The sequence below is a fragment of the Phocoena sinus genome, chromosome 2, assembly GCF_008692025.1.
Source record: "Phocoena sinus isolate mPhoSin1 chromosome 2, mPhoSin1.pri, whole genome shotgun sequence".
Classification (NCBI taxonomy): domain Eukaryota; kingdom Metazoa; phylum Chordata; class Mammalia; order Artiodactyla; family Phocoenidae; genus Phocoena; species Phocoena sinus.
The window spans coordinates 91578108-91601862 of record NC_045764.1 but is presented as its reverse complement, the minus strand read 5'-3'; the positions used below and the strand labels follow the sequence as shown (position 1 = coordinate 91601862).

At 38.4% G+C, this 23755-nt stretch overlaps 1 protein-coding gene across 6 annotated transcripts in view; it reads right to left on the bottom strand.

Annotated features, from left to right (window-relative positions):
- The window catches only part of TTBK2 (tau tubulin kinase 2), a 151165-nt gene that overhangs the window by 11825 nt on the left and 115585 nt on the right, over nucleotides 1-23755 (bottom strand). For all 6 annotated transcript variants that reach the window (XM_032623560.1, XM_032623563.1, XM_032623562.1 and 3 more), the window contains 4 exons: nucleotides 21375-21532; nucleotides 13302-13518; nucleotides 9607-9818; nucleotides 7242-7830 (listed from right to left, as the gene is read on the bottom strand). In XM_032623560.1, coding sequence (XP_032479451.1) covers nucleotides 7242-7830; nucleotides 9607-9818; nucleotides 13302-13518; nucleotides 21375-21532 — 1176 coding nt within the window. The remainder of the gene's footprint in view (nucleotides 1-7241; nucleotides 7831-9606; nucleotides 9819-13301; nucleotides 13519-21374; nucleotides 21533-23755) is intronic.

Here is a 23755-nt window from a genome sequence, read left to right as displayed (position 1 = left end):
ATATGAACCACTGGAGAGAAGAATTAATTTTCTTGAAAAGATTCTGAGCAATTATGAGAAACTGCATAAATTACTGTAATATTTATATAGCACTTTAATTTATAAAATATTCCTAAAATCATTTTTACTGATTCCATTTCATACCTACCCGGTATTTTAATTGAGTACTTTTATTAACACAAATTTCACAAATGAAGAAAAACACAGTCAAAAAAAGTCAGGGACAGGATTCTAGGATTTTGAGAGTCCCTCACAGCAAAGCCTACTTACTGACATGTACTACACACTCTCAAATGAAGTCTGGGAAACTGAGTCTGCAAAAAAAAAATTAAAAAAAAAAAAACATTATCTATCTAGGTGAACAAAACCAAAGATCAATAGCTGCATACAGAGAAAAGAAAGCTAATTCTAAGTATAGCTAAAAACAGCTTCCTTAACATTAGACTATAAAGACACAAAAGCAATTCCCATACTTGGGACACTCTATAGACTGAATTAATGATCTGCCAGTAAGCCATATACATCCTTTATATGTTTAATTCCTCTAATTCACAAACATTTCATCAAGGCATGAATTCAATCATTTCCTTTCTTCTGTTCTCTAATTGTATCAGGTACACCTTTCTATAGAATTAGAAAATCACCTCAATGTTTTCCATTTCTTTCAAATTTTCTTATTTTTTTTCTAGTACTGAATTTGACTAACATCAGTCTCATTACTTTTTGGTTCAGATAAAGCAGCCTCATTATTTTATAGTTACCCCATGTTCAGAACTGGCCACACAGGCAAGAGACAATAAACTGCAAACCAACTATTCACATTTTAACTTACAAATTATCCTTTCACTTTCCTCTCATTCAAAGATAGTAATGCTGTTAAGATAATAAAAACCTTGGTAAATTCAACATTCATACCAAATAGTCTCTCTTCCAAATGAAAGGAATATGGTATATGAAATATCTATATTTCATTTTGTTTTTCTGGCAAACAATTTAGAAGAGATATAGGTAGTAGGATAATTTATTGGTTCCTACTATAGCCAAGAGTGACTGAGTTATTCTTGGCCTAATTCCAGGCCTATTAAAAAAAATTAAATTTTAACCATTCAAATTTCTTTGGGCTATTTAAATTCCACTGCAGACTTTTGTTTAAAGCATCTTTATATAATACTTTATACAAGTGTCGAAAACTATGAATGAAACTAAGCTACTATTATTGAACCATGTTTTTATGTACCAAATTTTTATTTCTATAAAGACAGTACACAGTTGCGGTAACATGTGCATATTAAGAGGCCATACATCCTAAAAGAATGTCTCACTCTCTCACTCTTCACCCCTGTCACTTACTCTGACCACATTTATGTTGGTTACTTTTGCTGAAGATATTGTTATTTTGTGGCTTGGCTTATGTGGATAGATATGAGGGCTGATGCGGTGGTAAGGAATGGAGAGGGCAGAAGTCTTTGTTTACAGAGGTGGGTAAAACTGAAAACCTGAAGCCTCAAGACCTAAGTAAATGAGAAGTAAAAGTTGTTTTTACCCTTCCCCTGTTATCCCACTCCTCAGAGACAGTTACTCATTATTATTAGTTGAATGTATATTTAAGGGAATCTGAAGTTATAAAAATTTTGTAGAGGTACTAGGAATCATAAATAAGTCACAGCTCACACCCAAAGAATAGAAGTCCCAGAAAAGACAGATTGAAATAATATTTTTTGGCTGGCCTGTAATTATATATCACATACATGGCTACAGGATTTAATAGTCACTTTTCAATCCCCTTCACACAATCTTGGAAGACACTTTGGGGATAAATCTACTCCAACTATCCCCAACTTCCACAACCTACAGATTTCTATCACAGCATCTACAGCACTTAAATAGTGAGGAGAGTCACTGGGCCTTGATGCCTAGCACAGTACCTGACATACAGTAGATGCTCAATAAATGTTGAATATATGAGTAAATCAACCACTGGACACTTGGGTTCCTTCTATGAAGCCTCTTCCAAGTGACAGTCCAGTCTTTTATTTGAACACTTCACAAATGAGCTTTTTTTACTTCCCAAGTCGGCCCATCCAGTCTCTCATCCTTTCTGACCGTTCATGGATTGAATTACACCATCAAATATAATTCCAGAGATGTAATCTCATAGAAACAAAACTTTTCTATAATTATAATGACCCAACTTTCCAGATCAAAAATAGAAATCCATGGGGCTTCCCTGGTGGCACAGTGGTTGAGAGTCTGCCTGCTGATGCAGGGGACACGGGTTCGTGCCCCGGTCTGTGAAGATCCCACATGCCGCAAAGCGGCTGGGCCTGTGAGCCATGGCCACTGAGCCTGCGCGTCCGGAGCCTGTGCCCCACAACGGGAGAAGCCACAGCAGTGAGAGGCCCGCGTACCGCAAAAAAAATTAAAAAAACAAAAAAACCAGAAATCCATGGTCAGACAGAGGACATTTAGCCACTCCCTAGTCAATGTACATGCATTCAACTCTCCTACAAAATCCATTTCAAGAAGTTAACCACGGTGGCAATCAATCCAAAAAGTCCTTACCTTTCCATACTATTAAAACACTCATCTGTTAATTACGTGGATCATTCATTTTTCAATAGAGACTCTGAGTGACTCCATGAGCTTTCATATAGTCACTCCAGGTGTACAAGGGCTCCAAATATTCAGTGGAACACTGGAAAAGTCACATGAAGCTACTATTTCAGGTAAGCTGCACTACTGAAATGTCTCAAGTCTTCATTGAGATTTTCATGATTCACAGTTCAAGCCCTCATATTTGCTTGAACTAATGCCAAAGCTTCCTCACTGGCTGCTGCCCCAGCCATTCTCCCTCCATGGCTCCCAAAGAGCACATTACTCCCCACCCTCAACCCTGGCAGTTTCTTGTCCTGCATCCCATATACCTCAGCATGGCAGGTCAAGGCCCTTTATCACCTCACTTGTGCAGCTCATTTTCAGCCTCCTTCCTTCGCCCTAACATTTTGGATTACTTATTTAAATACTCTGACTTTTGGTGTTTCAAGCCTCTCTGCCTTCATACATGCTGTGTTTTTTGCTTGACACCCCTGCATCTCCTTCCAGCAAACTTATTCATCCTTCAAAGTCCTCTTATTTTTGAAAGTAATATATCTTCACCATGGTAAATAAAATTAGAAAATAAGAGTTGAGAAAATTAAAACACCCAACATTGCACTCCCCTGTCCTAGGCAGATTTATCTGTATTCTCATTTGTGTACACAGCTCCACCACAAAAATCACTTCATGTGGTTTAAGGTAACTGTTTAGACATAGGCCTTCAATGTCAACCTAACAGGTTGGCGCCAACTGTTTATCCCTGAGGTACAGCAGAAAGCCTGGAACTTAGCAGACGCCTCACGGAACTGAAGGGCTGAAAGAACAGAATTAAAGCAATGCAATCAACTGCTGATCTGACTCTCATAGTACTGGTATTGGTAATTCCTGTGAATACAGCCAGAGGAATTCTCTTAATAGATGCTGACTAACAGATTACAAAAAAAGTACATGTGACTCTCTTTTTGTCCTGCTCCTTCTCTGTGCATTACTTTACACCCCCCACTCCTGCTTTTCTTCTTCTCAATGTCTGAAGAACAAGTCAATGAGGAAAGTCTTTCAGTATGTTGACAATCCCCTGGGATGAGGAAGGCTGCTCTGTGTGACCAATAGAATATGGCAGAAATGATGATATATGCCCCTTCTGAGATCAGGTTATAAAAGACAGTGTGGGGCTTCCCTGGTGGCGCAGTGGTTGAGAGTCCGCCTGCTGATGCAGGGGGCGCGGGTTCGTGCCCCGGTCCGGGAGGATCCCACGTGCTGCGGAGCGGCTGGGCCCGTGAGCCATGGCCGCTGAGCCTGCGCATCTGGAGTCTGTGCTCCGCAGCGGGAGAAGCCACAGCAGTGAGAGGCCCGCATAATGCAAAAAAACAAAAAAACAAAAAAAAAAAAAAAAAAAAAGACAGTGTGGCTTCTACCTTGGTGGAGGGTGTTCTCTCCACCACCACCCCAGCCCCCTTCTCTGTCTCTTTCTCTCCTCACTCTCTGAAAAAGCCAGCTGCCATGTCAAGTATGGAGAGCCTACGTGGTGAGGAAATGAAGCCTCTGGCCAACATCCAGTGAAGAACTGAGGCCTGCCAACAACCATGTGAGTGGGCTTGGAAGTGGATCTTCCCATCCAGTCCCACCCTATGATGATTTCCCTGGCCTACAGCTTGGTAGCAACCTCATGAGAAACCCTGAGCCAGAACGATCAGACTAACCCACTCCTGCATTCCCAACCCTTAGAAAAAGTGTGAAATAATAACAGTTGTTTAAAGCTGTTAAGTTTGGGATAATTTGTTACACAGCAAAAGGTAACATATAGGTGGTATTATTATTCTCCAGTCACATTTATAGTGTTTCCAAAGGTGATACTAAAATGAAGCACTGCCTTTCTAAAGGACTGTCTAGAACCAAGAGATCATGTGGTACAATCTGCCACAATATCTGTAAGGAATAACCCGTCCAACCTTCTCCCTACCAACAGTGATTACTCAACACCACATAAAACTGGTCACATTCTTTCCTACAGTTACTGTCATTCTGGACCAATAGTTAGACCTGTTTCAGAAGCAGTTCAAGTTACTTTAGTTTCCTTCTCTATCCTTGTTTGTTTATGCCAGCTTAATTTTGCCTCTCCATTTGCTAATCAAAACATAATTTAATATTCCGCTATAAGCCGAAGTTTAGTCTTATTTTGCTCCCTATAAATCTATGTTGTTCAGCCTCTTTTTAGAAATGATTAGTAGTGGGCTAACTTCATAACTGTTTACCCCAGGGGAAAAAAAATCTAATTTCCAAAAATCACCCCAATTTCTTTTGAATCTAGCAAATTTATCCATCTTTCAAAATATATCATCTAAAAAATTTATACATGCTATTTGATAACCAGTGGTTTCATGTATATGGATAAGGAAAGCCCTAAACAAGGTTCACAAATCTATGCTAAGAAATAAAGAGAATTAAAGAATGCTGAAGTTCTCATCAGTTGATTTAATATGCCAACTATACCTGTAATACAGATAAACTTTTGCTTTGCCTATTTTCATAGTTCTTACATATTTTAAGATACCAGGACAATTTCTTTCATATCATCATGAAGAGGAAACAAGCCTAAATGCAAAAGATATAAACTAACAAACTGTTTCTCATCAGAATATACATGTCCTAATTTAAAATATTCAGATAGAATGGTAATATGTTTTATCATACTGTCTAAGCTAGAGCACGTGATCAGAGCTGCAAGAGACCTAAAGAGACTATTTGGTGGTACTCCCTACTTAATGTGTCTGTAGTTAAGTTAGGGAAGAAACAACATCTGCTTGCAAAAGTAAACTCTGAATGTAGGCCTCAAGAAGAGGCCTACAAAAGAGATATATTTTTATCCCAAGCTCCCCAAAATGAAGGAGATGGTAAGTTCAATACCTTAGACACAAGTGTACAAGTGATGAGGCTGCTATCTAAGAGACCTTCAGTTAAGAAAAAGATTTTTTATTTAATGATACCTGAAAATAAGGTCAAACTTATAATATCAAATATAATATACAAGTCTTTCAAAAATTTGATAGAGAAAATGTTGCAGATAGTGTAAGAGAACCATGAGAACAATTTTTGTGGACAGGACAGTATTGATGGGAGAGAGTAAAAAATACCAGGAGAAATGGAGCCGAGGGTTTAGAACCCTTTATGCAGGGAAGCACACCAGAATGCTGTTGGAAAAATGCATGAGCCAACAGTGAGTATACAGCATACTAGAGTCAAAGAAAAGAAGAAACTGAATCTGGGAAGGTGGAAAGAGGGAATGAATGGAAAGAGGAAGGTGAGGTGGAAAAAGAAATGCAGACAAGGGAGGGAGGCATTAGGATCTGCCTCTAGCCCAAAGGGGACCTCTGTACAATTTGGAAAAGGATGCCCCTCAAAGAGGAAACAGCCCTACACAAAGATGCACAGTTTGGCTAGCAAAGTTTGGGTTAGATTTCAGCCCCAACTTGTTCCCTTGGCTAGGTCTCTTTATGCAGTGAATGACTTGTATAACTACACAAAACAGTCCTAGGAAAGAAGAAAAGACCAACTAACTATGATGAAGAAAGAGGCAAGCATTTATTTCTCTATTTCGAAGTGCAGGTAAATTCCTACAGAGCTGTACACAAAATCAAATTTTGTTACCTTTTCTTACTGTTTTACACCTGCGTGTGCAATTCTGTTCTAACTGAAAACATTTCAGCTTGCAGAACAATGCTGTTACTGGTGAGCTGGAAAAGACGGCCGCTAGCTGATGATGGCATTTAGGGAAACCTGGTACTCCCACACATGTAAGGACAGATGGACCTGCTCGCACCTGAGACGTTGCCTTCATATCTGGCTTTTGTGAGACTCACACAGTCACAGAGGGCACCAATGCTTACTGATAAGAACAGGGTAACAGGTGTCTCCAGCTAAATGCCCAAACTGAGAATAAAGAGTGAGTTTCCTCAAAATGTTCCTTTGCAGAAGGCCTGTATCACAATTGCCTTCAGCTGCCTGTTAAGATGCAGATTCCTGGGCTCTCACTCTCCCAAACCTACTGAAGCAGAAGTTCTGGAAGTGAGGCTGGGACTCTATTTTATAAACAACAGACATTAAGCTTGGAAAACTACTATCGAAATAAAAATTAAATGCGAAAAAAATAGTTGGGAAACTACTGTTTAAAAGGAACATAAAATATGACAAATTTCTGGGTGAAGGTTATGAAGGAGAAAGGAAACAAAAAGAATGATACTAGCAATGGTGTACAGTATAAAGTACAAACCATGAATGGTTAAATACATGCCATCCTCACTATATTTATAATGTAGAGTTCAAAAACCTCTAGAATTACAAATTTTTAAAAAGTCATATTATATATACACACGCAGATAGACAGCTCTTGTGGTCTAATTATAAATGTTATTATGAAATTAGGTCATAATGACATTTCATGTATTAGGTTGCTATCCTGATAAAAAATCTCACTTCTTGAGAAATTTCACATTGGAAGACGGACTACAGAACTTAGTCCAGACATCATTCCCTACACCCATGTGCCAAACTTAGGCCTCTGCAGAAGAATCTTAGTTGATCAACTATTAGTCCTTTCTTAATAGCACCCTGAGTGGATGACAGAAAAATTACAGGAGCAAATCACTTACTGCTGTAAGGGGTCCTTCTGCTTGTGCCTCCATTGGACTTGTGGGTGTCACTGCAATAAATTGACTAGCAGCTCCAGCCTGGAGTTCCAGCCTATCTGCATATTGTTCTGAAGCAGCAGTGGCAGGGCACTTCCCAGAAACTGCTAAGATCACACCTGAGGTTTCCTTCTTTAAATGATCATTTTCTGCCCAAGGACCCAATCGGAGCTTTTCATCTTGAGGCGATTCCTCTAGGACTTGAAGGACTTCGGGTTCCTCATCGGAAGGGCTTCCAGTTGTTTTATGGCCTAAAGCCTCATTTGTCCTAAAATCCCGAAGGTCCTGTTCCTTATCCACAATCACCCATTCTTTGGAGTCAACCTCCTGCTTGCAGGAGCTCAGGTTAACAGCTACAAATCCATTGCTGCCACCACCATCTGCCTGCTCAGGGGTGTTGGCAGAGGCAGGCTTGGAAGCATCTGGAAGATACTCTTCATCATAGTGCCAGATGTGGTCAGTACGGGACACAGCAGGAACACAAGGCTTATGAAGCAGAGCAGGGAGAACAGATTCCTTTCCTTCACTGGAATCTTTCTGCATTTTCTCCAAGCTTAAGAAAATGAACACAAGTTACTTAACTGTCTTAGGGAGAATACTTATTATATAGCCTATAAGTTCTATAAAGAACTAATATTTACCCACAGATGAGAAAAAAACAATATGGATAAAGCATAAGGAACATTTCACAGGTGGATAACGCTTTGCTCCACCTGTCATAATCCTGTTTTGGAAGATGGAGCCCGTAGGAGGAAGATGTCTCTCCTGCTGCTGGGCAGGAAAGAAGCCTAACCAGGTTAACCAGGGTGACTTGTGTGATCCAGTTCACCTTTGCTTTGCCAATTCAATCACACTGCCCTCTGCTCTGAGGGACTGAGGGACAACTTACCCAAGGGGCTTTTGCCTCAGCAGAGGCCCTACAAAAGGAAATGAGGAAGCTAACACACATCAGGCAAATACTTCCTGCATTTGTTTTGTCTTCAGAGAGGTATATAAATGTATACTCATTCAAGTAAACTCCTCCAAAGACAGGGCTAAGCAATAGTGTGACTGGTGGTATTTGGCTGCACTGGCTTCTGAGAACTGCTCTCACCTGCAGGGAAGCAGTTTAAGCAATACACTTGTTCCTCTCCTGAAGTTTGTAATTAGGTGCTTCACTTCCTTCAACTGTTCCCTATTCATTCTAGGCTCTGGCTTGAGTTCATTTTCTTGGAGTACTTCTGTTCTCTGTCTTATCTCTGAGCTCTTCCCTCAGCATGGACTCTCTTTTTAGTTACATTCTTTTGTTAGACTAATTTTTTCCCAAACTAAGCTTTTATCCCTATCACACTTTTATTTTTATTCCCAATCTCATGCACAACTGAAAATGTTTAAACACTGCCCCAGTCCATCCTTTTGATTATATCAACGTGTAGACACAAGCTTACATCACATAGCTGTGAGACTGAATGAGTACCATATGAAGAATACAAAGTACTATGAAGTACTGTTTAAAGTGGAAGCTAGATTGGACAAGGCCAGAAGTGGCTGAATTATCTTCAGACACAGTAACTATTATGTTAGTTAAATACATGGTCCTTCTAACTTCGTATTTCTTTGCCAGTAGTAGCCACTGGGGATGTACAATTGAAGGATGTGACTATTATTAAAGTCACTCAGGTCTTAATATTACTAAAGCCTTCTATAATTCATAAATATATCCCAAGTTCTTTTTAAAGTTTCAGTCTTTTGTTATCAAAATTGGAGATAAGGGGCCTTAGAACTGTGAACTACAAACAGTCATTACCTATGTATAGCTCTCTAAAGTTCCACCTTTCCTTCTTTCTAGGTAGAATGATAAATATTCATGTCTCTTTTTCCTACAGCATTTACTCATAGAAGGCCTTCATTAAATTGAATTCAACTGCCTATCACTTGTATATAAATTACTTTTTCCCCTACTTCATGTACTCTTCCTTCTTCTTGCCTAATACCATATTTTTCATGCCCTCTCTTACAATGCATCTTCTCCATTCCAATAAAAGAGATCATCTTCCAAACAAAATCACTTCAAAATGTTCATTTAATTCATACCTAGTCTTATGAAGTTTCCAGCTCCCACAGCCAAAGGCTATATGTTATAGAACTTGTAATAATATCAGAAGGCAAGTCACATTAAGCATGAGGATGCTAACTAAAAACATGGATAAAGATGATGACAGCTTAATCAAATCAGTGCTACAAAAATGCAAAAACTCCTTATCTGAAAAACTTTACATAATAGAGAGTAATAATATCAATAGTGTTTTAGTTGCTTAAAAAAAAAAGAAAAAGAAAAACTATTTTATACCAAGTCTCAAGAAACTTGTCAGTATCTGGCTTTGGCTCCAGCATCAAACGTTTTTCCAGCTCAAAGCTGTGAATGGAACGTAACTTTCGCACCAATGGAACATCTCTGTCTGGCTGAGTAATCTCTGAGCGGACACGAATTGGTGAGCCGAGGCTTGGAGCATTCAGAATACCATTTGCTTGACCATGGCTGTTCTCCTCTTCAGTAGCAGCCTAGCAAAACATAAAAGGAAACCATGAAAAACATTCTAGTCACTATAAACGATAGGAATCATTGAAGTCTTTCAAGATAATATAAGCAAATGATTGGGATTTTGTTTCAGAAGATTAGGATATTTTGGCTAGTGTAATTCATTACATACTTGTCTATTAACCCTTTATTAAATAAGTTTTCTAAATTTATTCTCAGTTTCAGTATTTTTAGTGTTTTATATTTTGGTGCAAAGATAAACAGACTGAAAACGTTTAACAACCTTGGCTTTTTGTATTATGTCTAACTAAATGCTTGCAGGACCTTATTCCACTAAACCAAAATTAAACCTGGAGAGGACATTCTCTTTGAGACATAAGTGGTCTCACAAGAGGTAGGAGAGGTCGCCAAGCCTGAATACTCCCTGTCTCAGTTCCTCTCTAAAAACCAACCAAACAACAACAACAAGAAAACTAGAGTTAGGGGCTTCCCTGGTGGCACAGTGGTTGGGAGTCTGCCTGCCAAGGCAGGGGACACGGGTTCAAACCCTGGTCTGGGAAGATCCCACGTGCCACGGAGCAGCTGGGCCCGTGAGCTACAAATACTGAGCTCTGCGCGTCTGGAGCCTGTGCTCCGCAGCAAGAGAGGCCGCGACAGTGAGAAGCCCGCGCACCGCGATGAAGAGTGGCCCCCGCTTGCCACAACTAGAGAAAGCCCTCGCACAGAAACGAAGACCCAACACAGCCAAAAATAAATAAATGAATAAATAAATTTATAAAAAAAAAAAAAAAAAAAGAAAACTAGAGTTAGAACAATAAGCAGCTGGATAGAGCAGAAGGAGGCTGAGAATGAGGCAGCCCAGAGGGGTGGAGGTGCCTAAGGACAGAGGATACAGTAGCACGATTACCAGGGAAATAAAGCTTTACACCAGCAGTAGGGAGAGAGAGGAAGTCTGAATGTCTATTCTGATTAAAGACCCTCAAGAATGCCCAGTTGGTCTTAAACTGGGGGTGCTCTCTGGCTACCAGGAGAAGCAGAAGACAATCTTCTCCAAAGGAAGGTTTCCCCAACCCCCAATTTAGGCCTACAGGACTCCCACGAATTATTAATTAATGAGTAAAACACTAAAGGTAGTCAAACATATAAGAAGGCATGCCACCATGACCAAGAGTCAGCAGAAATGATAATAATAATTTTTAAAAAAGTTTGTAACTCCCAAAGACTTCAGGTATCAAACTTGTTCAGATATAGCATATAGAACAGCTATGCATAAAATGTTTAAATATATAAAGGTCAACAAAGGATTACTTGGAATTAACTGATGAATTTAATATAAATATTCAATTAAGTTGTTAAACAGCAAATTAGCCATAAAAGGCCAAAGTTATTAATTCATGAATAAGAAGACATGGCAAAAGAAATTACCTAGAATGAAGCACAGCAAGATAAGAAGAAAAATATAAAAAATGATATTGAGATGACAGAATAAAAAGATCTAATATATGTTTACTTAATTGGTGCCCCTGAGAGAACAGAAAGAATGAAGAGGTGACAATATTTAGGTAGAGAACAGCTGTGCATTTCCCAGAACTGATTAAAAAAAGAGATATGTGTATGCCTAGACATGTCATAGTTAAAGTGCAGAACACCAAAGACAAGGAGAAAAGCTAAAAAGTAGTTGGGGGAATGGTCATCTACCAAAAGAAAGAAAGAAAAAACAGTAGACTTCTGAACACTAATAATTGAAGACAGAAGAAAAATAACTGTCAATCAAAAACTTTGAAGGCAGCAGAAACTATTTTCAAAGAATAAGGCTGGGGGCTTCCCTGGTGGCACAGTGGTTGAGAGTCCGCCTGCCGATGCAGGGGACACGGGTTCGTGCCGGTCTGGGAAGATCCCACATACCGCGGAGCCCGTGAGCCATGGCCGCTGAGCCTGCACGTCCGGAGCCTGTGCTCCGCAACAGGAGAGGCCACAACAGTGAGAGGCCCGTGTACCGCAAAAAAAAAAAAAAGGCTGAAATAAATACATTTACAGCTAGGTAAAAATTGAAAGAGTCCTCTATCAGAAGACCTCAACCAAAGAAACTTCTAAAGGGAATATTTCAGGAAGAAAAACGATTGAGTCGGGGACTTCCAAAATTGCAAGGAAATGGTAAACGTCTATGAAAATTCCACATAAACATTACTTGTATAAAAGAATACCACTAATAATCTAATTTACATAATTTTTTAAAAGGAAGAAATTAAAAAATAGAAAAGAATTAAATGTAGATTAAATAGTGATAACGTGAAAGAAAACTAAAGTAACTAAGACCTATGTCAAGTGCCACTTCACTCTGTCACATACACAAACACCCATATGGGCTGACAACTGAGAATGTCACTAGAGAATTTTTACTAAGAACAGTTTGCTCCTGGTGTTTACTATAAAGGTGTTTGCTCCTGGTGTTTACTACAAAAATCTGACACTGACTTCCTGACTACTTTTCACTACTTATTCCTGATTACTACTAGTCCAGATAGTGCTAACCAACAACCAGACCACAGGGCAGCATATCACATCTATGCAGAGAATGTTCCTACAAATGACTCCCATTACTGAAAGTATATACTGTTAATTTTTTAAAATCATATAGTTTAAAAATATAGTATATATTGTCCAAAGATAGGCCAAGCTCCTCAGACGTTGTCACAGAAGATTCTTTTCAAGATACATTTCCCATTCACAAAGCAGGACTAGCCAAGTTTCTATCAATCATGTTAACACATATGAGCTGGGAGTCTCATTTTACACCTATAAATTTAACCTCCTTCCCAACTAAACAATTATAAAAACACAGGAAGTACCAAAAACTAACTGATTTGTAATTCAGTGCCCCTCCATCCCATTAATCATCATCTTCCATGAAAATGGAAATGACAGGAAACAGTAAGATCAAAGAGAAATTTGGGGATAATCTACCCAAAGACTAATGAAATCATTTAATTCGGAAGTCTATATTTCTCCCCATACTTACAAGTGGACCTGTTTACAATCCTAATGAAGAAAAAATCATGTTATTCAACATCTACTTTGTCAGCTCATGACCAGTTTGATGCTTTCCACTTCTAACCCTCATTTCCCTGCCTCCATCTGAGATAGTTTTCAGAATGAACACTCAGCTCCATTGGTCTACACTATGGAAGGAAGGTCCTTCTACTTGGAAGGACCATTAACTTCTGTTCTATAGATGTCTCTTCTTTTAGACTCCATGTCTGGTTATTTTTTTAAAACTACCTTCATCTTTTCCACAAAATACAAGATGAAGATTAATTTTTGGTGTCCATACCTGAGCATTACAAGCAAAATTAGACAAAAATATTGCAATTACAAATATATAAATAACTAGCAATACAATGTTCTACTTCTCATTCAAAATTGAGAATCATGATACTTTGCTACACCAGTAGGAGAAAAATAATAAGACACTGAGAGGTATCACTTCCTATGCAAGAAATACACACCTTACAAATCCCAAGCTTTATCTTATTCCTGTTGGTATCCATCTCTTCCCAGACATCCTTCTCCTGGGGACGAGGGTGTCCCAGAGATCCAGGCAATTTATCTGGTGACACACCAACAGGGATGCCATTCTCTCCATCACTAAGCTGTTCATCTGGAAACACCTCATCCGTATTTTCTCGAAGCAAGTCTCCTGGGATGGGAGTGGCATTGGCAATTCTGAAAATGAGGAATGAAAATAAGGCAGAACTTAAAAACACCAGAATCAAAAATTACTATGGGGGCTTCCCTGGTGGCGCAGTGGTTGAGAGTCCGCCTGCTAATGCAGGGGACACGTGTTCATGCCCCGGTCCGGGAAGATCCCACATGCCGCGGAGCGGCTCGGCCCACGAGCCATGGCCGCTAAGCCTGGGCATCTGGAGCCTGTGCTCCGCAACAGGAGACGCCACAACAGTGAGAGGCCCGCGTATCGCAAAAAAAAAAAAAAAATTACTATGGGACTATCCCACATTCTGTTTCTGGATTTGAATGATGAAGTCTATACATAATTAAGAAAGTAAAACAAAACAAAAAACCTCAGAAACTTAGGGCATGCCAATTCTACAAACTAAAAATGCTTTTTTTTTTTCGCTGCACTGTGTGGCATGCGGGATCTTAGTTCCCCAACCTGGGATTGAACCCGTGCCCCCTGCACTGGGAGCACAGTCTTAACCACTAGACCACCAGGGAAGTCCCTAAAACTGCATTTTTGTTTTGTTTTTTATTTTATTTTTTTAACATCTTTATTGGAGTATAATTGCTTTACAATGGTGTGTTAGTTTCTGCTTTATAACAAGGTGAATCAGTTATACATATACATATATCCCCATATCTCCTCTCTCTTGCGTCTCCCTCCCACCCTCCCTATCCCACCCCTCTAGGTGGTCACAAAGCACCGAGCTGATCTCCCTGTGCTATGTGGCTGCTTCCCACTAGCTATCTAGTTTTAAAACTGCATTTTGATCAACAGAATTTTCAAGCTGATTTAAAAATACAAATTCTGATATAACTCCCTAATTTAACAATCACTTTAAAAGTTAGAAACCTTTCATTTATTTTGCAAGGATTCTTTGTGTATTTTAATATTTTCTATTCTTTACCCATTTTTCTTAGAGAATAACAAAAACTATAAACAGAAAAATGTTAAGTGTCATATGATATAAGCAGGTATCAGATCAGTTTTGTTTTATTTTTTAACTAGTATGCAATATGCATTTGCTTTTTCATTTACAGACTTTTTACTAAGTACCTACTACATGTAAGGCCCTAGGGACATAAAAAGAAGAAAGGAAATTCTTGCCCTCTAGGGGAAACTAGAAATTCTGCAATTATACAGTTCATATGGTCCTGTATAAACTGATTATCAACAAATAGAAAATATTAATTGGCACTTGTCTATATGTTCTTTCAAAGCAATTTCATGTCCTATTTACATAGTTGGTCGCCTCTCCCTTAGACTTCTGGCCCATGAGGGGCTTTTCTAGTTCTCAGCTATCACTCACTAAGTGATCAGGCCCCTGCTGGCTCTAATGTTCTGTAACTAGTATGTTCTACTCTACATACTAGTTGTTGGTTTTTTTAAAAAAAATATTGCTGACTGAACACAACATTCAGCACACAGTGAAACCTTTTCTTAGTGTTATCTGCACTGTCTAAAGGCAGAAAAAGACGCCTTCAGTAGATTATACTGACACATACAATTATTATGAGTGGGAAAATAGACATCTTCTCAGTGTACCACTCTAAGGGCAATGGTTACACCCTGGCCCAGGTGTCATAAATATGTCATGATTTAGAACCTGCTGCATAAAAAAATTAAATTAAATTAAAAAAAAAAAGAACATGATTTTTCAGGGACTTGTTCCACCTGATGTGATGACCTTCACTACCAACCACTCTCAATGTTAAACTGGAAAAGCACTGATAATGGCTCCCAGGGAAAAACCGTACAGCCTTGTAAAGTACTCCCTGTAGTTCTGACACTGGGATACAGTGGAAAGGTAGTTTGACCCAAAATAGTTCAAATGAAAGGATTTATTATAAAAGTAATTAAAGTTCAGAAATAGACTACTTAAAAGATATATTTTTCAGATATAAGTTCAATATAATTTGTTTATTGACATAAGGAATTATAATGGACACTAACCTACATGTGCTACGTGGTAATCCAAATGTTTACTGAAAGAATTCCCTCTATTCCTGAGAAAAGGGAATGGCAAAGGAGGAATATTTGAATTCAGGAAGCTCAACCTACTAGCTCCACATTTTTTCCCCCATTTTAATCACTCAATGTTCTTCCAAATCCTTTTTTCCCTAGCCTAGCTACAATTCTGCTTCTTTCCAACTACCCCAATTCCTTGGCATTTCCTCCTTCCATCTCTCAGGAAACAAACCACACCTCCACCTATGAAACTGCCTCTATTTTTATTCTATCCTAGTTTCCCCCTTATATCGTGTGCTTCAGTGTAAGAGCACACACTTCAAGGAATGTTTCCATCTTCTCCACACAGGCTACCTCCCACATGACTCAGGTTCCTCTCAGCATTTATTCCACCAGTTTTATTCCTTGCTTAATTATTATTTTCTTCCTTCTCCTGTAACTCTGATCCAAATCTGGAGTTTGAGATATGGAAAGAAAGCATTCTTGCCCAAGACAATTATATTATGTTCAGGAATAAGTATGATAAGAAAGATATATGTGAGAGTATTATTAGCACACGGCCTGTGTTTGTAGGCAAGGTATAAATTACAGAAGCAGATTAAGGGAAAAAATTAAGAAGATATATGGAAGAACTGGACAGATGTCAAGAGAAGTAATAAGATTGGACACCCTTTTCATATGCCCGTCCCCATAATCTAAGGTAGGGGTCGGCAAGTTAGGGCCTGTGAGCCAAATCTCGCCTGTTCACCTATTTTTGTAAATAATGTGTATGACACACAGGCATGCTCATTCATTTACATACTGCCTATGTCTGCTTTAGCACTACAGTGGCAGCAGTAGTGGTGACAGACAGCAGAGCCCACAAATATTTATCTGGCTCTTAGTGAACGATAAGGCTTGCTAACTCCTGATCTAAAGCATCCTCTTACCTTTTCCTGAACTTACTTTCTCCCTCTATTAAGAACTAAGAGTTGTAGGACATAAATTATCATTTTTTCTCTTTAACACTGATTCTCTAGGGCTTTCCAGGTATTCTACCATATCATCTGCAAAAAGAGATAACTCAGAGGTCAGCAAACTTTTTCTAAAGGTTCAGATAGCGAATGGTAGGCTTGTGGGCCTAATACTTTGCAGGCAAGATGGATGCTAAAATTAGTAGGCAAATGTATGAAAAAACAAGTTCATTCGAATAGTCTCAAAGTATCTTCTCACAAGATAATTATTACTTACAAAGGGAAAAATAGTAACTTTATATAAAGTGGAAAACCTAACACCACCTTAACCAGATTACCAACATCAATATAATCAGTAATAAGACATCTTGACATTATATATCTCCTTATTCAATGCCATCGATTTTCCTCTTATCTTGGCATTAAATGTATACCACAGATTCTTTTTTTTTTTAAGAACTTTTTAAAAAAATTAATTAATTTATTTTTGGCTGTGTTGGGTGTTCGTTGCTGTGCGCGGTGCAATGAGGGTTACTAGTTGTGGCGAGTGGGGGCTACTCTTTGTAGCAGTGCACGGGCTTCTCACTGCGGTGGCTTCTTTTGTTGCTGAGCACCGGCTCTAAGGTGCAATGGGCTTCAGTAGTTGTGGCACATGGGCTCAGTAGTTGTGGCTCGCGGGCTCTAGAGTGCAGGCTCGGGAGTTGCGGCACACGGGCTTAGTCGCTCCGTGACATGTGGGATCTACCCGGACCAGGGATCAAGCTCATATCCCCTGCAATGGCAGGTGGATTCTTAACCACTGCGCCACCAGGGAAGTCCCTATACCACAGATTCTGATATGTAGTGTTTTAATTATCATTATTTTTCCTATAGCTTCACTTTGTATTTTCCCTTTCACCCAAGAGTAGTTTAATTGGAGGTTTTTAAGTTTCCAGGTGGAAGGGCCTTTGACATTTTTGTTTTTGTTAGCAATTTCTAGTTCTATTACAGTGTGACCAGACAGTGTAATATTTCTGCTTTACAGAACAATGTATATGTTTTCTTGGTGACCTGATAACTGATCAATTTTTGTAAATGTCCCAGGGGTACTTGAGCAGAAGGTGTAACCTCTATCATCAGGGTGTAGATATTGAAAAATATGCCTAAGATCTACCTTATTGATTGTGTTGTTTGTCTTCTATTTCTTATTCTTTGTTCACTTGAATTCAGTCTTGAACTGAGTTGTATATTAAAATCTCCAATTACTAGTGTGTTTCTTTGTCTCCTTTAATCTCTCATAGTTGTTGCTTCCTAAAGATGACTGTTGTGATTCTGGTGACTAAATATTAATAAATACTATGTCCCACTTGTGAACTGTGACACTTAACATTAAAAAGTACCCTTCCATCTCTGTAACTTTTAAAGCTTTATTTTGGCTTGAATTCTACATTGTCTGATATCAGGATTGTTATTCTCTTCTGACTGTTTCCATTTTTCTCGTTTATCTTTGTCCATCCCTTTCTGAAACATGTTTTTTTAGGTATATCTCTTGTATACAGCATATGTATACAGCTATATAAACCAAACTAAAAATCTTTTTCTTTTAATAGATGTCCCCATTCATATTTATTGCTATGACTGATATGTTTGGTCTTAACTCTGTCATAGTATTTTATAATTATGGGTATTTTGTCATATTTGCTATATTTCTTTCTCTACAAGATGAGTATTCTTTGTACTTCAATTTATAAACTTTTAAGAATATATATTTTAGAAGGTTTGCCTTTTTGTTCTAATGGTCACCTTTGGACATTTACCTTTTTAAATGCTCTTAGTCCCCTGTTTCCTTATTTAACCTTTTGCTATTGAGTTTCTCAGTTTTAATTGGTATTGTTTTGTTTTTCTTCTTCAGGGACTCTAACAATATGAATGCTATTCCTTCTCGGCCTTCCATTGGCACTACTTTCTCTCTAGCCCTTTTAAATTATTTCTTTATTTTCATTCTCTTGGGGCTTTTTTCCCCCTGACCTTATTCAATGCCCTTTATTAAACTTTCATTTGCGTCTACTGTCCTTTGCGCATCTTGTGATTTATTCAATTGTGAGATATCTTTTTCTTCCATTTCTTTCCTGAGTTCAACAAACTATCATTTCATTGTTTCCTCCCTCTTTTCCTTTTCTTTCTTCTCTCCCTCCCCACACCACACTCACTCTATTTCTTAGTTTTCAAATTTCTGATCCAAGGTGGTTATCCATATCTTCAATGCATGAACATATTCAGTTCCATTTGGGGTTCTGTCTTATAATTTTCTTCTTCATAGTTGTTTATTCCTGACAGGAAATTTCCTTAGTAAATATGTATTAGATTTTCTTGAGTTTTTGAAATAACACTTTATGGATATTTAAAATATTTTTCTTGTTCATTTTTGTGGCACTGGAATGTTTTACAGGATTCACAGATTAACTGGTGCCCTCCTCTGTCAGTATAGCAAAGTCCAAACACTTTAGTGGATTTTTATTTGGTCAGAGGAGATATTGTGCATCTTCTGATTTTATAGTTCTCTTTTCTTATAGGTAATTAAATTTTATTTCTCCTTTTTCCCCTCTGTAATTATTCATTTATTGCATTTCAGCTCCAAATTCATCCTTATTGCCTATTCTGTGAAAGTGGATCTGTGCCCTTTAACTCTTTTCCTTTGCCAGCTGGCATGGGAGCTTTGTCAGTAGAGGGCACTGGAGAGACCCTGCGGGAGGAAAGGGTTTTGCTTTGGGTTCCACTGTGCAGCTTGTCAAGCTTCTCCAGCATGTGTGGCTTTCCCGTGCCTGTCTCCTGCAGTACACAGACAGCAGCAACCAATATCTTCCCAGAGCAATGCCTACTACCCATAAGTTTTGTAGCAGAGTGTCTCTGGTAAGACACTTCCAGTAAATCGTTTTCTCTGGCACTCCAGAGGGCAAATTTCCATCAAGTTCCAGAGGGCAGATATTTCAGCAAATTCTACCAGTATGGCATTAGAGCAACTTCCCTGCCATTCAATGAGTGAGGACATACACTCACCAACAAGGTCAGTACTCAGCCCTGGGGTGGGGACTGAGGGAGCTTTTCCTTGGATGCTTAATTCAGCCCTAGGAGTAGGAGCTGCACTTTATATTTGCTATTCCTGTATTCTTTACGGTTCTGTCTACTTTTTCAATCCCACGTTATTCCAATTTTGTGTTATAGGTAATAATTCTTTGTATCATCTTTCCCTGTTCAAATTACTATGTAGTTTCTCTCTCCTGATTGGACCCAAACAGATATGTGCTTTTTTCCTTCACCATTCAACTGACAAAGGGTATTTCTCCCTTTTTGTCTTTTTTCTTCCTCAGAAGCTACATGTTTTGAATCATGAATATTTTTATCTCCCTGTAGTTTATTATCTGATCTACCTGGATACTTTTTAGTATTTTCATTCTCCGGATGGATTTAGTCTTTCTGATGTTCGTTTTAAATCAACCTTAAGTCCCAGGGCTAACTTTCCTCTTCCCACAGTTTTTATTGATCTGCCTTCAGTAAGCTTCGTGGCAGGGCTGGGTGAGGCAGGAGCATAAGAGAGATTACATAAGGCCTTGGGGTTTTGTTTTTTTCTCTTTTTACTTACAGTTAGTTTGATTTGGGCATCCTTTGTCTTCAAATTATGCTGAGGACATAGCTTTTATGTAGTTTTATTTTTCCTTTCTTATTATTCTATCTTATTTTAGGAAAAAACTTTGGGATATGGGAACTTAAAATCTATTCATTGACTTCAGCTACCCTGAAGTGCTATCAGCTGGATTTTTGCAAATGTGAGATTTATTTCTAACAACAATCAAAGGAGAAGGAGGACGAAAGCATTTAAGCAAGAATCAAAATTTCTACATAGGCTCCAGCTCTGTCACTAATCTTTATCTAAAGTTGGATGATCCACTCAGAGTTAGAATTATTTCCTCATTAGTAAAATGGGGTGGCTGGAATAGTGCAGTGAGTCCCAAACTAAGATAAGCATGAGAAACATCTGATGCATATGGACTTCTGTGCCATACCCCTAGACATTCTGATTCAGTAGGTCTGGGGTGAGTCCTACAAATGGGTATTTTAAACAAACATCCGTGGTGATTCTACTATAGCTAGTCAAGGTCTCACATTTAAGAATTCTTAGACTAACTAATCAGGGATATCATCTCCAGTTATATGAGTCCATGTAAGCTTTTCTGATTCAGTAAGTTCTAGTGATCTCATCTCAATGTAAAAACAAAGCAATGGATTAGTGATAAAGTGTTCCAATTAACTCATTGTATGATGATTTTTCCCTATTTACTTTTTCTTTTAAACCAACTAGAGCAGGTAAAAAAAGGGGGGGTCAGAAAAAAAGACACCCCCCCGAAATAGAAAAACAACAAACAAAAGCAACTGTATTTAATGTATATACAGGAAAAAAAAAATTCAAAAAACAAAAAAAACCCCCAAGAAGATGGAAATACACTAACCTCTTCCTAATACACCTCGAAAATTAATCACTTTCATAAGAGAAGTAGCTACACGTTTTGTTCCCACTAAACTTAAGCACAGTGTAGCCAGAAATAATTGTGGCTTGTTCTTGTTCCGGGGTCCCATCTGTTCTTTAGTAGTAAATGCAACAAATGCCCCTTCTCATTTTGGAGAAAATCTACTGTACATCTGACATTAACGAGTAACGCAAGCTCTAAGCTGCCATTTCACGGTATAATCTTTAAGTACTTTCTAAGAAAAGTAAATCCAAACAAAGGCATATATAAGAGCAATGTTAATTCAAGGAAACCCATAGGCATCCCTATGTCTTAGTATTGGTCATCTGAGGGAACCTGGATGGCATAAAAGACATTTCTGCTAATATTGATACAACACATCCAGGAAAGACACTGATGAACCACCTGTTTAGGACATACCCAATTGCCGCAGGGGTCAAGCGGGTGTGCAGCTGAGGAGTGGTAGAAGTAGTGGTGGTGGTGAGGGAGCCATCAGTTCCAGTCTTCTCCCAGTCGAAAGGGTCACTCTCAATTACTCCAAAGGTCTTGATGCTGTTGTCAAACACGGATGCAAGAAGCTAAACCACGAAAGGAAAAAACTAGAGTAAGCCAACAGTAAACATAATCACTTTATTCTATAAGAGACAGCACCTCAGACTCTTAAATTAGCTTAGTAGTATGACTTTTTAAAAAAGCCTGATGATACAAATAGGGGAATTTGAATAAGGATTATATATGGATGATGATATTCAATTAATATTGATTTTTCTCAGTTGAGATACTGGTTTTTAGTTATGTAGGATAATGTATTTTTTCTTGGAAGATAAATAATGAAGCGTCATACTTAAAACCTACTTTCTGATGGTTTGGCAAAAGGAAATGTGTATTGTATGTGTATGTGAGCATTCAGTTTCAACCATGTGATCACTTTTTTGTGTGTGTCAAAAAGGGGCATATATGGTTCAACTTAAATAAGTGACCGGGTTAACAGGTGGTATATCTAGGTTAAGAGGCATATAAAAGTTCATTGTGCTGCCTTAGAATTTTTTTGTGGGTTTGAAAAATTCTTAAACTGTGTGTGTGCACATGAATTAGCAAAAAGAAATCTGCTCTATTATTTTATTTATATTATATATTATTTCATTTTTGTCTTTAAATTCCAAAAGTCTAATGTAATATTGAGAAAAATCTCATAAAGACCTTCATGTTTGACAGTATGCAACATTTTCAATTTTATGATTAAAATTGGATTAATATCTCATCATTTCTCTTACTCTGTTAGTATCCTATCCTCAGAGATTCATCTTGTACATTTCCTGCCCCAGACCTGAAATCAGCACTTCTTCACTAGAGGATTTTTTACAAAGGTCTGTTTTAAGCTTTAAAGAGATTACTCTGGCTAAGAAGTGGAGAACAGATGCCATAAATAGGAGGGGGATGAGGGTGCTAGGAAGAGATGACCATTTAGCAGGCTACTGTCAACTGAGCCAGCATGGTAACAGTGGAGGTGATAAGAAGTGGTAGGATTTGGACATAATTTGTAGAGCCAACAGAACTTACTGAGAGATTAGATGAAAGCTGTGAAAGTAAAGGAAGAATAAAAGATTAATTTATATTTCTGTCCCAAGCCACTGGGTAAATGGTGGTGCCATTTACTGAGATGGAAAGCAGTGAATGTGAGGATTGGGATATTGAAAGTTTTATGGTGTTTAGGGAGGAATAGCGAATATAGATACAAATTTGAGAGTCATCAGCATATTGATATTAATGGGTATTATTTAAAGCCATATGACTAGATGATATCATCTAAGGAGAGTGGGTAACAAGGGCTAAGGCTTAGGGCACTCCAACATTTAGATGGAAAGAAGAGATGGACTCAGCAGGAAAACAAAACAAAACAAGGAGTGGCCAGTGAGGTAGGAAACAGGTGTGTGGTGTTCTAGATACCAAGTGAAGAAACCACCTCAACAAGGAGATGGTCAAATACTATCAATTATAAACTTATAGTTAGTTTTGATTATTTGATTTCATCCAGACTGTAAGCTCCACGAGGCTGGTACGTGTCTGATCTTGCTCATCACTGTATCTAACCAAAGCCTTATGTCTAAGAATGCCATATTGTGATTTATATGAAATAAATATTTGGTCATTTAGAGGATCAAAAATACATTTCTCATATATATTTGGTCTTTGTCCACAGTTCCTGACTCACAGCTCCCAAAACCCTTGAAATTTTCTGAGAGATAAGAGCAGTGGGAGCATTTTTTGTTATAGTATTTGATCTCTACTCCTCAGTTCCTGAAATCACTTCAGAGCCATAAAGGTGAAATGGGTGTCTTGTTATTCATAACAAACCCCTTTCTACCACAACTGGGTTTATGTTAATAAGGTGACTTTTGGAAAGCACCTAAGGATGGAGGCTGGTCACCAGAGGAACCAACCATGTGATTAGAGGGTTGGAACTTTCAGTCCCACACCCCTGGCCTCCAGGGGAGGGAAGAGGGGTTGGAGGTTGAATCAATTACCAGTGGTCAATGATTTAATCAATCATTCCTATATAATGAAGCCTCCATAAAAACCCAAAAGGATGGGCTTCAGAGAGCTTCCAGGTTGGTGAACATGTGGAGGTACTGAGAGTAGTGCCCTTGGAGAGGGCATGGAAGCTCCACACCCTTTCCTCATACTTTGTTACATGCAGTTCTTCCATCTGGCTGCTTGAGTTATATCCTTTGTAATTAAGTGGTAATCTAGGGGGAAAACTGGCTTTCCAAGACCTATGAGCCACTCTAGCAAGTTAATCA